Source organism: Telopea speciosissima, chromosome 10 (assembly GCF_018873765.1).
Source record: "Telopea speciosissima isolate NSW1024214 ecotype Mountain lineage chromosome 10, Tspe_v1, whole genome shotgun sequence".
NCBI lineage: Eukaryota > Viridiplantae > Streptophyta > Magnoliopsida > Proteales > Proteaceae > Telopea > Telopea speciosissima.
In genome coordinates, this window is record NC_057925.1 from 19,214,153 (window position 1) to 19,232,972 (window position 18,820).

Below are 18,820 nucleotides of genomic sequence, written 5' to 3' on the forward strand. Positions count from 1 at the left end.
AAACTGAAGCATTCTCTACTTAAGGCCCCTCCACACCTACCATCCCAAATCTGCATGATTACCAGTTTTCTATTCAGTTTTTGTTAGTCAATTCACAACCGGTTTACATGCGGTTTGTATTGACGGTTTTAAGAAACAATAACGGTTTGTATGTATTCCCGTGTTTTCCCATTCTCTCCAAACTCCTCCCCACTCATCCTTTTCCCTCACCTATTTAATAAAAAATCATTCAATTTTCACCAATTCTTTTCCTTTCTTATTCCATGTTTCCTTTTTTTGTTCTTCTCTACTCTCATATGATATCAGGTAGGGTTTTTGTTAATCAATTTTAACTCCCCTCAGGAGTTTCAGAGGGGATGGGGCGGGAGTTGTAGAAGGGGGTGGGGAAACGCGCGCTATGGAGTTGCTTGGTTGTCTAAGGCCATTGCTTGTTTGCACTCTACCCTTTTTTCGCTGGTTTGACCATGGATAAAAAAAAAGGAGAGAACGCCTCAGAGTTGGAAGGGCAACGACTGCAGGAGGGGTCAAAAGTGGCCACAAGCAGCTGTGGCCGAACCCTTGTCAAATTCAAAGGTAACAACTTCTCTATATTAACCAAACTTGTATGACCGACTGAAAAGCAAGGAAAGTAATGTACTCTCGGCTCTAACCAAAGCGCTTATCTTTCATCAAAGGGGGAAGAAGCAGCTGCGTCGAATTTAAAAATAAGAGGACCAAATACTCATAACGTCCCAAAAAGCGTGACCATTAACACTGAATTTGACTAAATTAGTGTGTATATCATTAAGAAATGATATATTAGTATGAAAATAGGGAGTGGCATTTCAGTCAATATCCCCCGAAAGGCACTCTAGTCCAGCCGATCTGTATCTGAGAAGAGGAGTTGCATAAAGAAGGCGAGTGGAGTGCCACAACCCCATTCATCATTTTTTATCTACATAAGCCAAAGCCCATAGCACTGGCAACGTCTCCAACATAAATGCGAGGAGGATATATAGCTAATATAGGATCTTGTGGATCAGAATTTGATTCTGCAAACGGTTCGGTACGAATGAAGAAATCTCGAACAAAAGGATCGGAACTCGCTGATAGGAAAGGAGAGAAAAACAAAGCAATGCCAAGAGCTCCATCAATCCGATGCTAATCGATAGACGAAGCTCTCTATTTTTCATCTCGTGCCAGATGCAACAAAAGATGAGTCCTTTTTCCTTCTCACAAACCACGGGAGGGCCTAGCGCCCAGAGGAGCAAAGTTCATTTTCCTTCAAGGGTAAAGCAGCGCATAAAAAGGGGCTGGCCCTTCAAAAGTCCGGTTCCTTTGCGAACGAAGTTCAGAATCAACAAGGGTTCGTAGAACGAAGGGAGTGTACAACTGAGGCGCAGCCCCACTTTTTTGTTCGTAATGAAGGAGAGATAGAGTGGAGTTCTTCACGAAGTTAGAGACAAAGGAACAGAAAAGAGTTTCTCTATGGCCTCCTCGTTTTGAGACATTATGGCTTTGGGGTCGACCCCGTTAACAAAGAAGGAATCCATAAAAACTTCGGATCCGACACCATGATAAAATACTACCCTCATGATTAGACCATGTCCCTGAGATTTGACAAAAGAAAGTGCATTAGCGGTTAATACGTTGTAATTGGATAAGTTATTAGGAATATGACGGAACAAAAGACCAAGGAAAGGAAGAAGAATGCACCAAAATGCAGGTGTTGCACCAAATGCTAGTGGTTGTTTCTTGTTGTAAGTGAATGCAGCGAAAAGACGCGGAAATAACGAATAATGAGACAATTCATTTATTGACATTTCATGCTCATTTAAAAATTTCTGCTTTGTTATTCCCATCATCAGGTAATCATAGGATGATCCACAAGAAAGTCGCAGTCCAGCGTGGCTACCAACGAGTCATCATTGAGAGCGACTCTCTTTTAGTGGTTAATCTTCTCAATGGCTCAATTGAAGCACTTGAACAAGCCCAAAACTTGAGGTATTAGACAAATTTCGTTAGCAAGCGGTACTTTGATGATCCACTTGCTTGCCCTTTGTTGTGTAATCTCCTTAGGCTTGACCAAGTAGTCTTTGCCACTGATACCCCCGAGAGCTGGAGGGGCTTTAAAGCCAGCTGAAAAATGGATGCGTGCGTCACGCGCGCAATGGTTTTCTCTGATAGGCTCACTTCGCTTTTCAAGCAGAGCTCGCTGCCTTCCCACCCTTGCAATGCGTACCACTTGTGATCCTAGATGCTAGAGCAGAGTAGAAAACGGAAGTGCGCGGATGCGCACTCCTGCGAAGAAAACTACAGGGGTGGTCGTAGACCAGCTCGACCGTAGGCTGGTTGTAAATCAAGGGTGGTCTTAGACCAACTCGACCGTATGCTGGTTACAAATCCGGCTGATTGTAAATCATGGCGTAGGAGATGAAATCCGGCCTTACTCGTTTAGGGCGACCCCCTTTACTAAACCAAATAAAGGCGCTAGCTTTAGCTAGTGTGCCCTGTAGTTTTTCATCCGGGCGAGACCCTTCTCTTCTTTATTATGTCAATATGGTATGTTGAATCACTTGTGAAGTCGACTTCACTTGACCGTGTCTACTTCAACTTCACCCGTCACTCGTGCAGTGTAGTGTAGTAAGACTAACAAGTGGTAGAGTGAATTGATGAACGAGCTTTTATTAGAAGCAATACCTGTAGCATATTTGTGGATTCTTCCTCCACTCACCTCCACGGGCGAATGGAGTCTACTACACTCTTTCTTGGCTCGTGTAGTATACTACACTATAGTCATTTGGAAGGGCTTCGTATAGTTCTATTTGGGGTGTAACATTGTGGTTGTTCCCTTGACTGACCGAGAAAAACAAGTTCCAGAGGCATCTTCCATTCATATCGACTTGGGTTTTTCCGCACCATATTTAGATCTACCCCTTCTTCGATCCGGAATTCCCAGCAAATCCTTGACTCCTCGAATACAATGGGATTTCACACCTGGCGAATCTTTCACTCTACCTCCTCTTATTAACACCATAGGATGTTCCTGGGAGACCTTCGAGAACAAATATTAGACTGGGAAGAAAAAAGGGGAAAAAGTCTAAGCACATATGGCACGAAAAGGAAATCCGATTTCGATAAGACTTGATCTGCAAACAGAAAGTAGAAAGCATTTTTCATGCAAAGGGGGTGAAGCCTGAAGCATTTTATCGAATCGACACAAGATTCGGGGATATGTTTTACCCCGACGGCTCCCTTATGAACATAAAAACGTTGAATTGTTATTTAAATCAACTAAAACATTATCCTCTCGTGAGCACTCCAACTAAAAGAATAAAAACTGCCAGCCATGGAAATGAGAGTAAGTGCCCTATCTATAGAAGTCAAAGCTGACCTGGCTTGGGAGTGCTGGGTAAAAGCTTTATCTTGAGACCAACTCCTAGTTCTATAACTATAATAAGAGAGTCTATTCACGCTTGAGAGAGATATTCAAGCTAATCTTCTTGTTCCTTAACTATTCTCAGGTAGCTTTTTGTTAAAGCAGCCTGTTCTCTTTCGCTAGCTAGAAAGATCTCTGTCTTTTATTAAAGCAATTTGGTCATCTCACTCAATCTTATATCTACACAAGCTCGATCAAGAGATAGGGAGGATCCGATAAAAGTACGAAATTCCAATTGTTCAGAGAATCAGATCAGTTCTATTAAGGACGTCGGGGACGATGTTTCAAAGCTGTCAAGCAAAGAGCTGGAAGACATGATGGGAGTTCGGAACCTTCTTCAGTATCAGGCTTGGTGCCTTGGTGAAGGCTAGAGAGAGAGAGATAGAAAGGATTTTTGAGTTTTAAATTAAAACTACAATTTTGCACAAACATGAAGTTTTTAATACGAGCACCCCTATAATGCACCCAATATTCCTCATGCCCCCTAAGGTTCTGACAAGTCCACACGCACCCCTTCAAAATTCCACGTACCACCCCTACTTTTCAGTCCACGCCGTTAATTTCAGGCATTAAATGCTAAAAAAAAATTATGGCTAAAAGTTTCATGCACGGTCGTGTATAAGAGGAATCTTTTACACTGGATTTTAGTAACCGTCAGATCGATTTGTTTTAATCTGAACCGTCCAAGAATAAAGTAATAATATATACTTCTCCTATATGGTTACTTTTCGGTTACTCTTTCAAATACGTCTATATAAGACTTTGTATTTATCAACAAATAAATAAAAATAAGGGAACAAGGACGATTAGAGAAAAAAAAAGGAATACAATTCGATCTCTTTCTCTTCTCTGTCCCCCTGCTCTTTCTCTTCGGCCTTCTGTCTTCCCATTGTTCGATTTCTGCAAATTATCCCCACATCGAAAAATAATAGGAAAGAATCGTTGAAGCTGAAGGAGTTTTGAAGTCTGAAGGAGTTTCATATCAACAATCTTTTCGCATTCGCTATCACTCGATTCAGATGAAGAACTAGAAGATGATTCATTGTCATCTCTGGCTTTCATTAATGTAGCTTTCAGTTTAGCTTTCTCTTCTTTCCTCCTCCTTTTTAGTTCTTTTTATTGAAGCTCTTCAGAGGTTCTTAAAATTCGTCAATTCCTAAGGAAAAAATTTACTAGACTGTCTGAAAAGATACCTTCAAACACAGATGAATATTGACAATTTGACATGCGTTGAGTTGAATCTGCTATTTATCTCAACTTTTCGTAGGGATGCTTGTCTATTAGCCTACTTGTATCTCAATTGCAGAAGGGAAAAAATCTCAAATTAGTTGGGCCATGACTACTGAAGTACATTGTTTTGAAGTCTGAAGGAGTTTCATATCAACAATCTTTTCGCATTCGCTATCACTCGATTCAGATGAAGAACTAGAAGATGATTCATTGTCATCTCTGGCTTTCATTAATGTAGCTTTCAGTTTAGCTTTCTCTTCTTTCCTCCTCCTTTTTAGTTCTTTTTATTGAAGCTCTTCAGAGGTTCTTAAAATTCGTCAATTCCTAAGGAAAAAATTTACTAGACTGTCTGAAAAGATACCTTCAAACACAGATGAATATTGACAATTTGACATGCTTTGAGTTGAATCTGCTATTTATCTCAACTTTTTGTAGGGATGCTTGTCTATTACCCTACTTGTATCTCAATTGCAGAAGGGAAAAAATCTCAAATTAGTTGGGCCATGACTACTGAAGTTCATTGTTGGATGCTTGTCTATTTGAAATCAAATAAGCAATAGAGACTGCTTGGTTTAAGAGATTGGCCCATTCTGTGCTTCTATTTTTTGTTAAAAATTTTATATCTACAAGCTTCCAATCCCAATCCTGTTTGTTCTTTAGGTAGACTGAGAAGAAGATTAAATTTTGTTTGTAAATCACAGAGACAAACCACACAAAGACAGTCAACATGTTGTAAGACATTTCATGATTATCAAAAGAATACATATTCAGCCTGAGACTATTTAAAGAGATTCAATTGTTTTGCTTTGGATGTGCAACATAGAGAGTGCATAACCTGGCCTTTTTTGTTCTCAGATTAACTGTAAAAAAATTGATGTTGATGCTAGGTACCTTTTGATCACACACACAGAGACAGAGGGACACACAACCCCCTCACCCCCCCCCCCCCAACACACACACACACACACACACACACACACAGTGATGTGGATCAAAGGTTCCGGCAGAAGTATTTCCACAAGAATAAGAAGGGCCAGGACTAGGTCCAGATAGTTAGTCCATGCATGGAAGGAGGTTTCTAGAAGATACATCAAGATACAGCAAGAAGATATTTCGGGCTTGGAGATAAAGTTTCTAGTTTGTATTGCAATCCTATAGATTTATTTTCTGTTGTAGTTCTATTTCTATTCACTTAGCTATTATGTTAAAGTTTCTATTTTCTTTACATCTCTGTTTTAGTAACTCTCCATTAGCAATAGAGAGTTACTAATAATGTAATGATGCTACATTCTTATAAATAAAGTGGAGGACTCTATCTTGCCCAACGAATATTACAGCTAAAAAACATTGCTATGTGCATGTGTGTGAGTGTGAGATGCCTCATGTTATGAGGGACAGCAGCTCTTGGTGAGATTCCAAGGAGGAGATCGGTAGGAGGCCATCTTTTAGTTGGTGAGAGACCAACAAATCCTCTTTTCCTACCCAACTCTTCATCTTTAAGTTCAGTCTTCAATCCAGCCTTGGTCCAGTCAATCTATGTTTAGAGAATAAGTAATTTATGCGTGTTCCACTGTCTGGAGCAATACCAACAAAGTTCCAAGCAATTAGTTTTGTTCCAAGCCTTGTATCTCCTATTGTTAATGCTTGTGCTGGCAAGTCAAAGAAAGATGATACTAGCTACTACAGGTCCCAAGGGCTACTACACATGGAAGTGGTGGGCTACTCCTCCATATGGGACTTAATGGATTCTTGCGGGTTGCACCCCACCTTTAGGAGTCCATCATACTCAACACCTTGCAATTGTTATTCTTCCTCGTTGGAATAAATGTTTGGTTCAGAGTCCGCTTGGTGGCTGTGAATGCATATTACTGGTAGTGCTGAGTGAACGTCTCCTCCTTTTCCTATTGTTGTGGCCATTTTCTTTCAAAAATTCAGAGTGCTAAAGATGGTACTTTAGAAGGAAATAAAAGATCTTAGGAAGAAACTCTGAACCTCCCTTCCAATGGAACACTCTTCCACCATGACACTTCACCAGTTCAGTTACTCTTGGATAAATTTCAATGCCAAAGTGACTGATTTTGGGGCTTCAAGGTTAAATTCATTCTAATAAGGTATTGATTATAATAAACCCAAAAAGGTCTAAAAATACAAGGTATGCATCTGACTTCTGACCCCATGATGTGAGCCCCGTTTCATTTATATGGGGATGAAACACTACAGAAAACTTGTCATTGTGAAGTACATATTGAGGCAATGTCATCTACCCAAAAATCCATAGAGAATTCTGAGTTGTAACTAAAACTCACAACAACCAGACATGAACTTGAATGGAATTCCAGATTAAGGGAGAACAATTGAGAAAAAAAACAAAAAACATTACTGGTGCAGGTTGTTTAGACAATTTCCTATTTCAATAAAAAAAAAAATCATATTCCTGAATCCAGTTGCATTATTAGATGGTGGCATTGCAACTGAAAAATCTTTGGCTCAACCATTCCCTTTTTGCAGTGGACCATATTGAATCAGAGCATTCTTTCTTCAATCCTGAGACATCAGAAAGGAGAGAAACCCACAGATAGGAGGCCTGTGCATCTTCAATCAAAGCTACTGAGTATCATCACCATCAGAATGACAGCTCACTTAAGTGTATACCTGAAATACAAGAATTGGGGGAGAGGGGGTTTGATTAAATCAATCAGTAACAGAAAATGAGCATTTAAGGATGAAGAGAACATTAACTAGAGAAGCTTCAATTTGGTCTCCAATGAAAAATAAGCTGGAATTGTTCCCAGAAAGAATCCAGAATTAAGTCTTCTTGAAATGTATTTGCAGAAAATACAGAAGAAGAAAGGGTCAATTGGAAAACAGAGTATTGCAGGACGAAAAATTAAATAATAAATGCTTTTCCTGCAAACCCATTTCATGGACAACTTGATCAGTTGGTTAAGTTTCTGAGAAACCCTTGTATATTGTCTGGGGACTGAGGAGAGTTTTAAGTTAAAGCTATGAAACTTCTGAACACTTCGGATAAGTTTTGAAGGGTCTGGTGGTTTGGATTAGGTTGGATGGACACACCAACTTTTGTCATGTGGAGGGCTGATATGGCAATTTTGACTTTAGATATGTAAGGAATGCTTTGGATTGGCCACGTGCCAAATTTCAGTCCATGTATTGGCTCACTCTCCATGAACCATATTGGTAGTCCATACACTCTCTTTGTAGTCTTAGATTTTTTGAATGCTTTGTTTTGCCAGTGTCAATTCTATTGGACTGAAACTTGAAAGTGAACAGGGGGCTTGAGGTCTACCTATTCACAACTCACCATGTGGCAGAACTAAATGCCCATCCATAGATTCCACATGGGTGTGCTGTCCATAAAACCTGCTCTCCATAAAAATTGGTCTAATACACAAGAAGTTTTCCTTCCCCTGGAGAAGAGAAAATCTCCTCTCTACTAGTAATATGACCTTGTGATTGGACTCATTTGTCATCATTAACTCCCACCCCATACTGTACATAATCAAAAATATCCTTTCCCATGCTAATCAAAGGGTTCAGATCTCCTTGATGAGGAAATTCTCTCTTTACCATGAATGAAGAGAAACTGGGTCAGCATAAATATATGACTCTCCCCTTGGTGCCACAGAGGCTGGCCATTGCCTTGGCTTGCTTTAGTACCAGGCAGTAATGGTTAGATTGCTCTTAACTTATTTGATGAAATGGATTAGAGAGTAGAAGCTGGATGCCATGGGAAGACAGGAGAACTATTGGAGATTTTTTGCCCTTCTATACTTTATATTGGGATATTTTGGAAGGAGAATAGTGAAGTTCCATTTGGGGAAAATGGCACATTTAGCTTTAAGCCTTTAACCAGAGACTGGGTTACCCATCTCTGCTGGATATTGGGCGGCATTCTCAAATAAACTTGTCGATCTCTTTTGTATTAGGCAATGGTTGAACTCCAAGGGCTGATGGGTGAGGTTTGGGAAAGACAATGGTCATAATTGTAAGAGTCATTTTAAGTGCAAATTATATCCCACGTAATCACTTCACAGCCTTTATCTAACGGACTGTTAATTTTGTGTTTTTTTATAAATCGAGGGAGTGTACAAGGTGGATATTGGAAACCTCGGAGTTATTAATGTTTTAGGCAAAGTACAGGGGGTGAAGGTATAATTTTCCCAAAACATTATGACCATCTGGAAATGGTTTCAAGATATTACAGAAAACCAAAATTGATATTCAGCATCACACAAGGCGTATCCAATTATGACCAATATGTTCACCATGCTTTTGACATAGGATAAGCATGAATACCAAGACAAAAAAAAATCAAGATTAAAAAATCTAAATACTAACAATTTGCAAAAAATTAAGATTCAACCCCCACCCCTGGAAATGGTTTCAAGATATTACAGAAAACCAGAATTGATATTCAGCATCACACAAGGCGTATCCAACATATGTTCACCATGCTTTTGACATAGGATAAGCATGAATACCAAGACAAAAAATAATCAAGATTAAAAAATCTAAATACTAACAATTTGCAGAAAATTAAGATTCAACCCCTACCCCTGGAATGCAATTCAAGATTATTAAATGACAACCAAATGCGGCGAAATATTGATCTCCTACAAAGTTGTAAATGAATCTAATGAACTAAGGATTACTCAAATTGGTCAAGATCTGATATCCTTTCTTGGCCAGTTGACCAGAGGATTCTGTGGATGAGAAAAACCATTCAGAATGAAGAACACCTCCAAAAAAAGAAACATGGGAGTGATTGGAGTCCAATAAGCCTCCCAAAGATCTCTTCTTTTTTTTTTTCAAGTTTCCTGCTACTCTTTTCTACGAAGAAGGGAGTGATTTTTTACGATTCAGATAGATCAAAGATCAATATGCAGTGGAAAACGATAGCTTACCTGTACCGTGAGAAAACCCCTAAGCAATGGATCCAAGTAGCTTTCGTGTGGTCGATTGAGAGTTGAGATCGAGATGAAAGAAACCAGTGTTTGAAGAAGAGTTGCAGAGAACGAAAAGGGAGTTGCAGGCCAAAAATAAAGTATTTGAAAAAAAAGAGTTTCGGAGAATGAAACAATTTCCTTGTTTCGTTTTCCTTTTTTTTCCTCTAATGGTTCTAATTCCCTTTTTTTTAATCATTATTGATAAGTACAAAAGTCTTTTTCAAGTATTTGAAAAGGTATTGAAAGGTAATCGTATAGGAGTTATCTACAATTACTTTATTCTTGGACGGTTCAGATTAGAACACTTTAATCTGACGGTTACTAAAATTCAGTGTAAATGATTTCTCTTATACACGACCGTGCATGAAAACCGCCCCCAGAACAATCTACTCTTATTTCTAACAACTTTTAAAATTTGAAAAAACCAAAATGCCCTCATCTTCCCTAAAACAATGTAGATACCCAATACCACCACCACAAACCCCACCTCCAACGCCACCTCCAACTCCTCCACCTTTACCAATTCCACCACCGAGTCCCCCTCCCTTGCCTATTCCTCCACCAACACCGCCACCCTTACCAAATCTACCCCAGCTCCACCACCCTTTCCAAACCCACCTCCAGCGCTGCCAACCTTGCTGATTCCACCATCATCTGCGCGCAACTTAGTTGAGCTGGAAACGGTGCGCAACCAAGTACTAATTTGAGATCTTAACCTGAACGATCCTTTGCTGCTCTCTCGTACGCATCCGACGTTGCCCTGCATCGGAACCGCTTCGATTCCCTACTTCCTGCCCACCACCACCACCAATAAATCATTCTTTTCGATTTAATCCACACTCCCCAACAAATAACATCTCAGAATAAACATTCGATTTGCATAAATACATTATTTTAGTAAAAAATTAGTATTAATTTGATATAACCTCTGTGCATTTTGTCATTGTTAAGGTTTCTTCCTTAATTTTGATTTTGGACGTGAGAGCTCTAAGCAGATAAACGATTAAAGAAGTTTAATCACTTCTCATAACCAGATTCCTCCGGCAGATCTCAACAGTCTCTCGGAAGACCGGTCTGTAACTGTAGTCTTCGAAGTGGACGGCGACGGCGAAGACTAGGCCGATCGGGTTCTGCCAAATCGAGAGGAAGTTCAGGTTCGTTGACCGAGTCGCCAGAACCCGTTGTGAGGAGTGGGGGCGCTGAGGGAATGTTCTACCCTGTTCTCCGATCGCGAAAGGGAATGTGAGTAAGAGAAAGGGAGGAAGGGCAAAGGAGAAGGGAGGGCGATTTGGGTATTTTACTTTTTTACCTTTTTTAACCACTTAAGGGTTTTTTCATAATTACGCCTTAGAAAAGGTATAATTGCACATTACCCTAAAACAACAGTGTGGAATTAAATGACTTTAGATTGAAAAGTAACATTGATACGTGGAATTTTGAAGGGTACGTGTATTTTACCCAAAATTTATCCAAAATAGGCTGAAGCTATTTCAAGATTTCTATTCAAGCTTGTTTTATTTTATCTGACATTGAGTACAAAAATTATACCAAACAGCCTCAGAAATTGAAATAAAAATTATACCAAAGAGGGCTTTATAGTTTCTAGTGTCTTAGTAATCGAATTTTTATCCTCTCCTATTATTGCATGGTGCAATACTGCATCATGCGATGCTGCAGAAGCCATGTGGTACAGCGGACCTCACATGATGCACATGGCCTCTGCAGGCACCATACGATGCATTACTACACCATGCAGCAACGGGAGAGGATAACGATTCCTCAATAATCACAAACTATACTGAGATTTTCCCATGAACTATAAGTCGCAGAAGAAAATAAGTGAACGCTTCAAAAAAATTGGGAAAATTACATCTCTCTCCCCTATACTTTGCCCTAATTATACGTTCCTCCCCTTGATTTTCCCACCTTATATTTTGACCCCCTCCAGTTTACGGTGTTAGTCTGCTGTTAGATATTATTTGAAAAAGACTACTTAACCCTTGAACTAAAACAACAGAAATTAAATTACAATGGTACCCTTTCCTTCATCTTCAACCTAAAACACCCATAACAGAGGAAACGAATCACCGGTCTTCATATCCACTGAGCTCTAAGGTACCTCCGACGAAAACGAAGGTCCAGAGATTTTCTGAAAGTGGTTTTCTTGAATGTAGGGCATGTTGACTGGTTAAGTTCAATCCACACACCACTCCATCACGTCCGGTGGTTGCCTTCAATATCGAATGAAAATGCATCAGATCGCTCATTGAAGAGCTGAGGACTCCGAACCCACCAAGGAATGAAGGGTTGGGGTTGTTGCCGTCGCAATCTTGTTTTGGGTTTTAATAGAAGGGGTTAGGGTCTTTTGGAATCGCGGATGGAGGTTGAAGATGAATTCTAAAATATTCAAGATTCTTTGCTTAAGAAAAAGGGTTTTCTTCCTTGATCTGTGATACGATTCTTGGTCATCCGTAGGCTATCCAAGGCGTTTGATGGCAGCCTTCTGGTCGTCGGTAATTCGTCGTCGTTCGCCGTCAATTTTGGGAGCCGGTGATCACTTGGTCTGGCCACCTCAAGCGATTTCAATTTAAAGCAGAACCCTAAACTGGATTTTCTGTTTTGGTGAATAAAGTCTGGTTGGACACCATTGAAATTTCTCGTGAAGGTCTGTGACCTCCTTGTACTCTTTTGCGCTTAGTTGGGCAAATGTTGCTAAAGAGTTCAACTCTCATGAAAGTTGGAAATTGTCCGCTTAGGAGGGATTCTCTATAATCTTTTTCTAGGAGCCCTATGTTATTTGTTTTGACTTGAACAAAAATGCTAGGCTGTCTAGAATCATTTGGATATATCATCACATGGTGATAGTCGACGCCCAATAACAGAGCACCCATGGCACCAGGGAGACTCGAACTTGCAACCACCTACTTTGATATCAATTGTAGGACCAAACGTTTGCCAATCCCCCAAAAGACGCCTTGTGAGAGAAGGTGCAACTTTAATTCCTTATTGCACACTAGCCAGCGCGCATCACTCCGTCCGAACCAAGATCTGGGTAGGATATTTTGAATACATTCTACCCTCAACAGTTATTGGATTTTTCCTCTGTCTTGGTCCCCTATCCCCTTCATCTGGTCTCTGTGCTCTCATTTGCCCATCTGCGTCTCCTCCTCTTCCTCTGCTGCCAAACCCATGAGGCACTGCCGAAGACACCGCCTTGGCCTATGATCGCAAGGCCTTCAGGCTAAGAGGAGAGAATGTGCGTCTCAACTCCTTCTCAGTCAATGGCAGCTGGTTTCATCTCGGCAATATCCAAGTACAGAGGAGGAAGACAAAGTGGGGAAGAAGAAAAAGAGAAAGAAACCCCCTTCTCTTCGCTTTTAATCAAAAGGGTGTAATTGTATTCTTACAAGGTCTCAAGGTTAGTTTTGGTATTAATCAAAAGGGTATAATGGTATTCTCACAAGGTCTCAAGGTTAATTTTGGTATTAAAACAAATATAAATACACCACGTCACGACTTAATAGATAGAGGCTAACGACAGGGGAGGTCTTAGTAATTTTTCGGAAACTACAGGAGAATCATATGTAAGTTGGGAAAACCAAGGGGAGGAACGTGTAACTAGGGCAAAGTATAGGGAAGGGGATCTAATTTCCCAAAAAAAATTGATGTAATCCAATACCAAAATAAAGTTTTGGGCTCATGTTCTCTGTGCCGCAGCGCAAGCTGTGCCCAGACACATGGGCCTGCCACTTAGGAGGGCATGATGATCATTGTGCCCACCCCCATGTGTCTGGGTGCAGCCTGCGCCCCCGGCACAGAGAACATTCTCCCTAAAGTTTTTTATAGTGTCCTTTCCAGAATGAAAACCTTTGAAAATGATCTGCATAAAGAAGCATATTTCGATCTATCACTTGGAGATATTAATGCAGAAGCTCTAGCAGTGCTTGAGGTTTCCACTTCTATGAACGTAAACCTCCCCAAAGCTCTTATCAGATCTAAGGGAGTGGGGGCCTCTGATAGCATAAAATGGACTGCCCAATGAGGATGCAACACGTGGTTCGCAAGAAGCCTAGGGGAGATCGGTAAGCGGCACTGCCTTGTAATATAACTACTCATCAAATAGAGATCTACTCCAAATCGGGCTCCTACCATCCCGATCCCATTTTTTAATAGGGAACCAACTCTGTTACGCTCTAACAGCCTAAAGAACCTGCCTTATCGGGACAGAACTCCCCAACTAGGCAAGGAAATCGCTAGGGATATAAATAGGCTTGTAAGTTGTAACCAAACAGGCAAGGATCGAACTCTTAGCTATGTGATTTGATCTGCAATCCTTCATTGTTACTTAGATAACTGACCAAAGCATCGGAGCACACCCCACCCCCAACCCCCCTCCAACAAAAAAAAAAGAAAAAAAAGAAAAAAAAAAAGAGTCAGCTCAGGCCACCTTCATTGTTCCATCCTTGAATGTTGCAAATCTGCCGTTGTCTGCAAGTTGAGACGTCGTACGAACAATTTTCTGCCACAACAATATCCAGAACCTGCAATGTTACCTAAACATTCATGGAAAGGAAAGGCTAACAATGTGAAGAGGGTAATTTTTAACCTTTCTCAGGCCAATAACAAGATTGTGAATGTCTAATTTTTAACCTTTCTCAGGCCAATAACAAGAATGTGAATGTCTAGACAAGTTGTTAATAAGCTGGGGTTAAAAAGCACCTCCTCATACAAGAAGCCCATTTTAACTCTAAATCTCCATGCACAAAGGCTTCTTAGTGCAATAGTAGTCACGGTATGAAATGCACACCCTGTTCTATTGCCATACATCAGAACATGTAACAATTCTTATGCCCATACACCAGAACCTTTAACAATCTTCTTACTTTTCTGAAGATAAAGTGGTATTCAGCACTGCTGACAGGTAACATAACATCATCTCAAAATTTTGTGAACATTAAGGCTATAACAATACAATAATACTTATTGGAAGGTCACCAAGTCCGGTACAAACTATATTGAACTGTCGAGGTGATTGGGGTACACTTGCCCCCCCCCCCCCCCTCCCCTCCCCTCCCCTCCCCCCTCTTTTCAGCTGCTACAACTGTACATAAGAACTGACTGTAAAAGCAAGGTTGACACTTCACCGTATTCCCAGTCTAGCAACAAAAGAATAGATTAATTTGCTAGACAGGTGCAAGAGCATTCCAAGAGCTTTCAATATCATAATACGGCAAGGCTGTCTCTAAAGAGTCGTGCTGAGGAGGCACAAAATCTAATTCTGAAAGTACAATCTCTTTTGCAATCTCTGAAGTGGACTCATGTTCTAGAGAACAAATCCAATTCTCCAAATGGAGCCGCGATGAATCTGGATTTGGGCTCCCAGTATACAGGGGATTTGCAGCACTAACAGGTGGACTTTCATTCTGGAACAAACTTTGGACAGGTTGCAGATCAGATGTCAGTTGTACACCTTGAATTTGGGAACCTTCTGCTGGGGAATGTTGAGCAGCCTGGGTTGAACTATCTATCCAACCTGAGTTGAAGTCCAATGCACTAGGATTTGCAGAAGCTGGAGTTGGATTCTCATGTCGGTACAAATTTTGGTTCTCACCTGATTGAGGAATTGGCTGACTATATACTTGGGGTTGAGCATATAAATGAAATTCTGAGAAGCTGCTGCCAGTATCTGGTTGGGAGGAACTCTGACAAGAATCAAAGTTTGGCTCACTTCCCGCTTGAATGTTCTGCCACCTCATATTAATCTCATCATTTTCCATTACCACTGGATGTTGGTTTGTTAGTGGCTGTGATGTGTATCCGTTTCTGCAATTAGATGAACCATATCCATGTCGGTTCATTGGGAAAACTGTTGGCACAAACGCTACCTTTTTAAACAGTTGTGTGCTAAATTGAGGCCCCAAAGTACCACCAATATGGTTTCTCTCTCTTCGAATGAGGTCATTTGTACTAAGCATCGACGGTGATCTGCTTAAATTCTGTGGGCATCTGCTTCTGCTCAGAATGACCCCTGGTCGCTGATTACTTCTAGGCACACCAAAACTGGTCATTGATGGGCAAGCACGGAGTGGGGGTGAGGAGACTGAATGTGTTACACAACCACTATTGGGGAGTTGCATTGGATTGAATGCTAGAGCTTGGTTTGGCAAGGGAGGAATCATTGAAAGAGTAGTAACAGGAAGCTTCTGGGCTGGTGTCGGTGGTAATGTGCCTTGCTTTTTTTTCCTCTCTATCCGCCATATTTCCTCTTTATCATTGGAATGACAATGATCAGTAGTAGAAAGACCTGTGCCCCAGTAGATGCATGGTGCACGCGAGTCACAGACATAACAGTGGCACTGTATTTTTTCAGAGAAGAGCAAATAAAAAAATGGCAAAAATATCACATTTGAAACGCAAAGTGGGACTAACTATGAAACAGCATCGTTAACTAAAGGTCACTGTTTCACCTTAATGAGTGAAAGATCATACCACGTCACAGTACTTATCATGCGGAGTTGAACTGAAAGAAAATTTAGCACACAGGTGTCGTGGGTGAGGGTAGTCTCTGCATGCTAACTGCCAAAATAATAAAGGAAAGAGAAATTTGAGAATCAGTGCAACTTGCTAAGAGAGAGCGACGACACGGTCATTCAAATGGTAATAGCTTCAGAAGTTTCAAAACAGTCATAAACAAGGACAAAATGCTCACTAAAATACTTGAAACAGTAACAGTGATGCCAACTATGTTGCAATTCTCAAGAATCTTCTAGAATCAAACCAGCATCACAAGGAGCAAATATCCAGATAATCACTAATCAGTATGTTCTTGAAAGCCAGAACATGGAATCCTCGTGCACAAGAGATAATCAAGAGTTTTCAAATGTAGCTCACCAACTCTTATTATTTCAATATCTTATGCATCAACAGAAGCGCATAGTTACAAGAAAATGAGTGGATTAAGAGACACCATTGCAGATATACAACACGCTCATCCCTAGCAAGACAAACCGTTGGGCTAACTTAAGCATGTGATCATAAAACACATATTATGGGAAATATCTTTTGTGATATCTGAAACATAAGACGCTCATCCCTAGCAGGTCATACTGTTGGGCTAACTTAAGCATGTGATCATACAAAACACACATTATGCGAAATATCTTTTGTGATATCTGAAACATTAGTAAGACATCAAGAAGCTCTCTTTGCACATTGCATATTGCTCATTGCCCATGAAATAAAAGAAATACTCCACTTCAGTTATAATATGACTGGTGAAAAATGCTGGTTAGAAATTTCGAGCAAGCACTCAGTTATATCGAGTTTCTTGATGCCAATCCAACTATAAAATAGAACTTCTCTAAAAAAAATTAAATGGAAAGGGGGGGGGGGGGGGCACCAGGTTTTTTCCTGTCCCAGATGACATCTTAACTACCATTAGAAATTAAAAACAGAACAGTTGGGCTCACCACCGGGCACTCCAAGCATCCTTGATGCACCCCAGATGTCCCTTTCAACCAGTGCAAAATACCAAGGATCACATACCAATCATGATCTAAGTCAACAAGTCTAATACCATGAAACTCTTTTAACAATGAGACCCAACTGATAACAGATCAGTATAGACTCAAATAAGCTGGGAAACCACACTGGAATTGTATTGCAAAATCCACCTATTGTGCTCAAGAAAGAAAGGAGCACCAAATAACAAGGAAACTTCGTAGAGTTCCAAAGAACAAGCACTGAGGTCAGAATTTCATCGACTTACAAAAAATTTAAAATTTAATTGAGCGTTTGAGAAACTTGGGCCAGAGATCCCTAGCAACAATCCAGTGAACAAAGCAGTATGTAGGATTGTGGCTTCTCAGTGAAATACTTCTTGTGCTCAAGACAGAAAGGAGCAAATAAACAAGACCATTGGGAACCAGAAGTCAGGATGCACCGCAATTTAAAGCAAAGGAAGACTAAAATCAAGATAAACAACCTGAGAGCATGAAGGTTTTTGCTATCAAGATAAGTATAACAAACAATAAAAATATTTTCTGTTCTTTGTTCTTGGTTGTGGTACTTAATCTGGAGAGTTAGGGTTGAAAATAGTTCCATTAGACAGTTGGGTGTAGTAAATAAGGTTGGAGATTTGGAGCTTTAGGAGTTGGGTCAGGCTTTAAATTACCCCAAATCCATGCGCCACACCCCCCCAAAAAAAAAAAAAAAAAAGAAACCAAGAAAAAAAAACGCACTGTATTATTGTTCTTACCTGAGCAGGCGCATCTCTCTCTCTCTCTCTCTCTAGAGTGCGTAGCTTATGATATATCACTATAGTATAATAGGGTGTACAGCATTAATATTGGGTGTGGGGGACGACAAAAGAAGCACTTTGTCTTCTTCATTTCGTTTCCCCACCCCAAAGAAACACTCTTTTCCACTGGTTTGAAACTAAAGTTCATCACCAAATAAAAAAAATTCAGAATCCATTCAAAAACAGAGAAAACAAAAAGAAAAAAAAGAAAGAAGAAACTCAGAAATACAAAATGCGATACCTGTCCCTTCTCACCGACAATGAGCAACTCATCCGATCCATCCGCTGAGTCATTTACAGCTGCAACTGGGTTCTCAGGGTCACCATCCAATATAGTGCAATCATCGTCCGAATCATCCCCAGAGGTCAATTTCGGTCTGTTTGCAGGCTTGGAACTCTGCCTCTCGCTCACAAATACCACATCATCAGAATCTTCAGTTTCACAACCACCGGTATCAAGCAAGTCGGAGATCCAATCAAGATTATCGAAGCTGCGCTCGTCCCAAGCGCCGTCTTCATCAGAACTAATTTCAAGGATATCGGAATTAAGATCCATAATAACACTAAAAAACAGGAAAGGGTCGGCGAAAATTTGGATTTCCTCTCATGGGTTCCCAGAACAACTAAAGGGTTCGGCGTAATAAACCCTCTTGAACAGAATTGATGGGGTTACCCGTTGCAGTTAAATTTCACTATTTGATTTCCCCAAAAAAACACACTAGGTTTGGGGCTACCAATGGATTCCTCTCAGGGTGGGAAACTGGAAGGATCCACTGTTGTTAACATCAATATAAGATTCAGGGGCTTTGGGTTGAAAGGAAACCATAACTTGAAAAGGAAAATTCTTGGGTGGTTGCCTTTCACAGATGATAGATTCGGAGAAATATAAGAGCAGAACAAAAAGAG

General features: G+C 40.4%; 2 protein-coding genes across 2 annotated transcripts; one reads left to right on the forward strand and one right to left on the reverse strand.

The window, feature by feature from the left end:
- The first annotated feature begins 979 nt into the window (after positions 1-979).
- LOC122643380 lies at positions 980-1,198 on the forward strand. Its single transcript, XM_043837004.1, is given in 1 exon segment — positions 980-1,198. A coding segment is annotated over 1 exon segment (219 nt).
- Positions 1,199-14,686: 13,488 nt separating this feature from the next.
- LOC122644165 lies at positions 14,687-18,593 on the reverse strand. The gene is made up of 3 exons (XM_043837779.1): positions 18,156-18,593; positions 16,105-16,191; positions 14,687-15,971 (listed from the first exon to the last, which is right to left on the reverse strand). Exons 1-3 carry the CDS (start codon positions 18,468-18,470, stop codon positions 14,799-14,801), a joined length of 1,575 nt encoding a protein of 524 aa, XP_043693714.1. The 5' UTR covers positions 18,471-18,593; the 3' UTR covers positions 14,687-14,798.
- Between the last annotated feature and the right edge of the window lie 227 nt (positions 18,594-18,820).

Excerpts from the sequence above, each read along its gene's own strand:
- LOC122644165 (XM_043837779.1), bottom strand. The coding sequence starts at position 18,470 with ATGGATCTTAATTCCGATATCCTTGAAATTAGTTCTGATGAAGACGGC. Across the intron at positions 16,192-18,155 it reads TTGTCGGTGAGAAGGGACAG|TTAGCATGCAGAGACTACCC; the intron begins GTATCGCATTTT and ends TTATTTTGGCAG. Across the intron at positions 15,972-16,104 it reads ATGATAAGTACTGTGACGTG|TGCCACTGTTATGTCTGTGA; the intron begins GTATGATCTTTC and ends GAAAAAATACAG.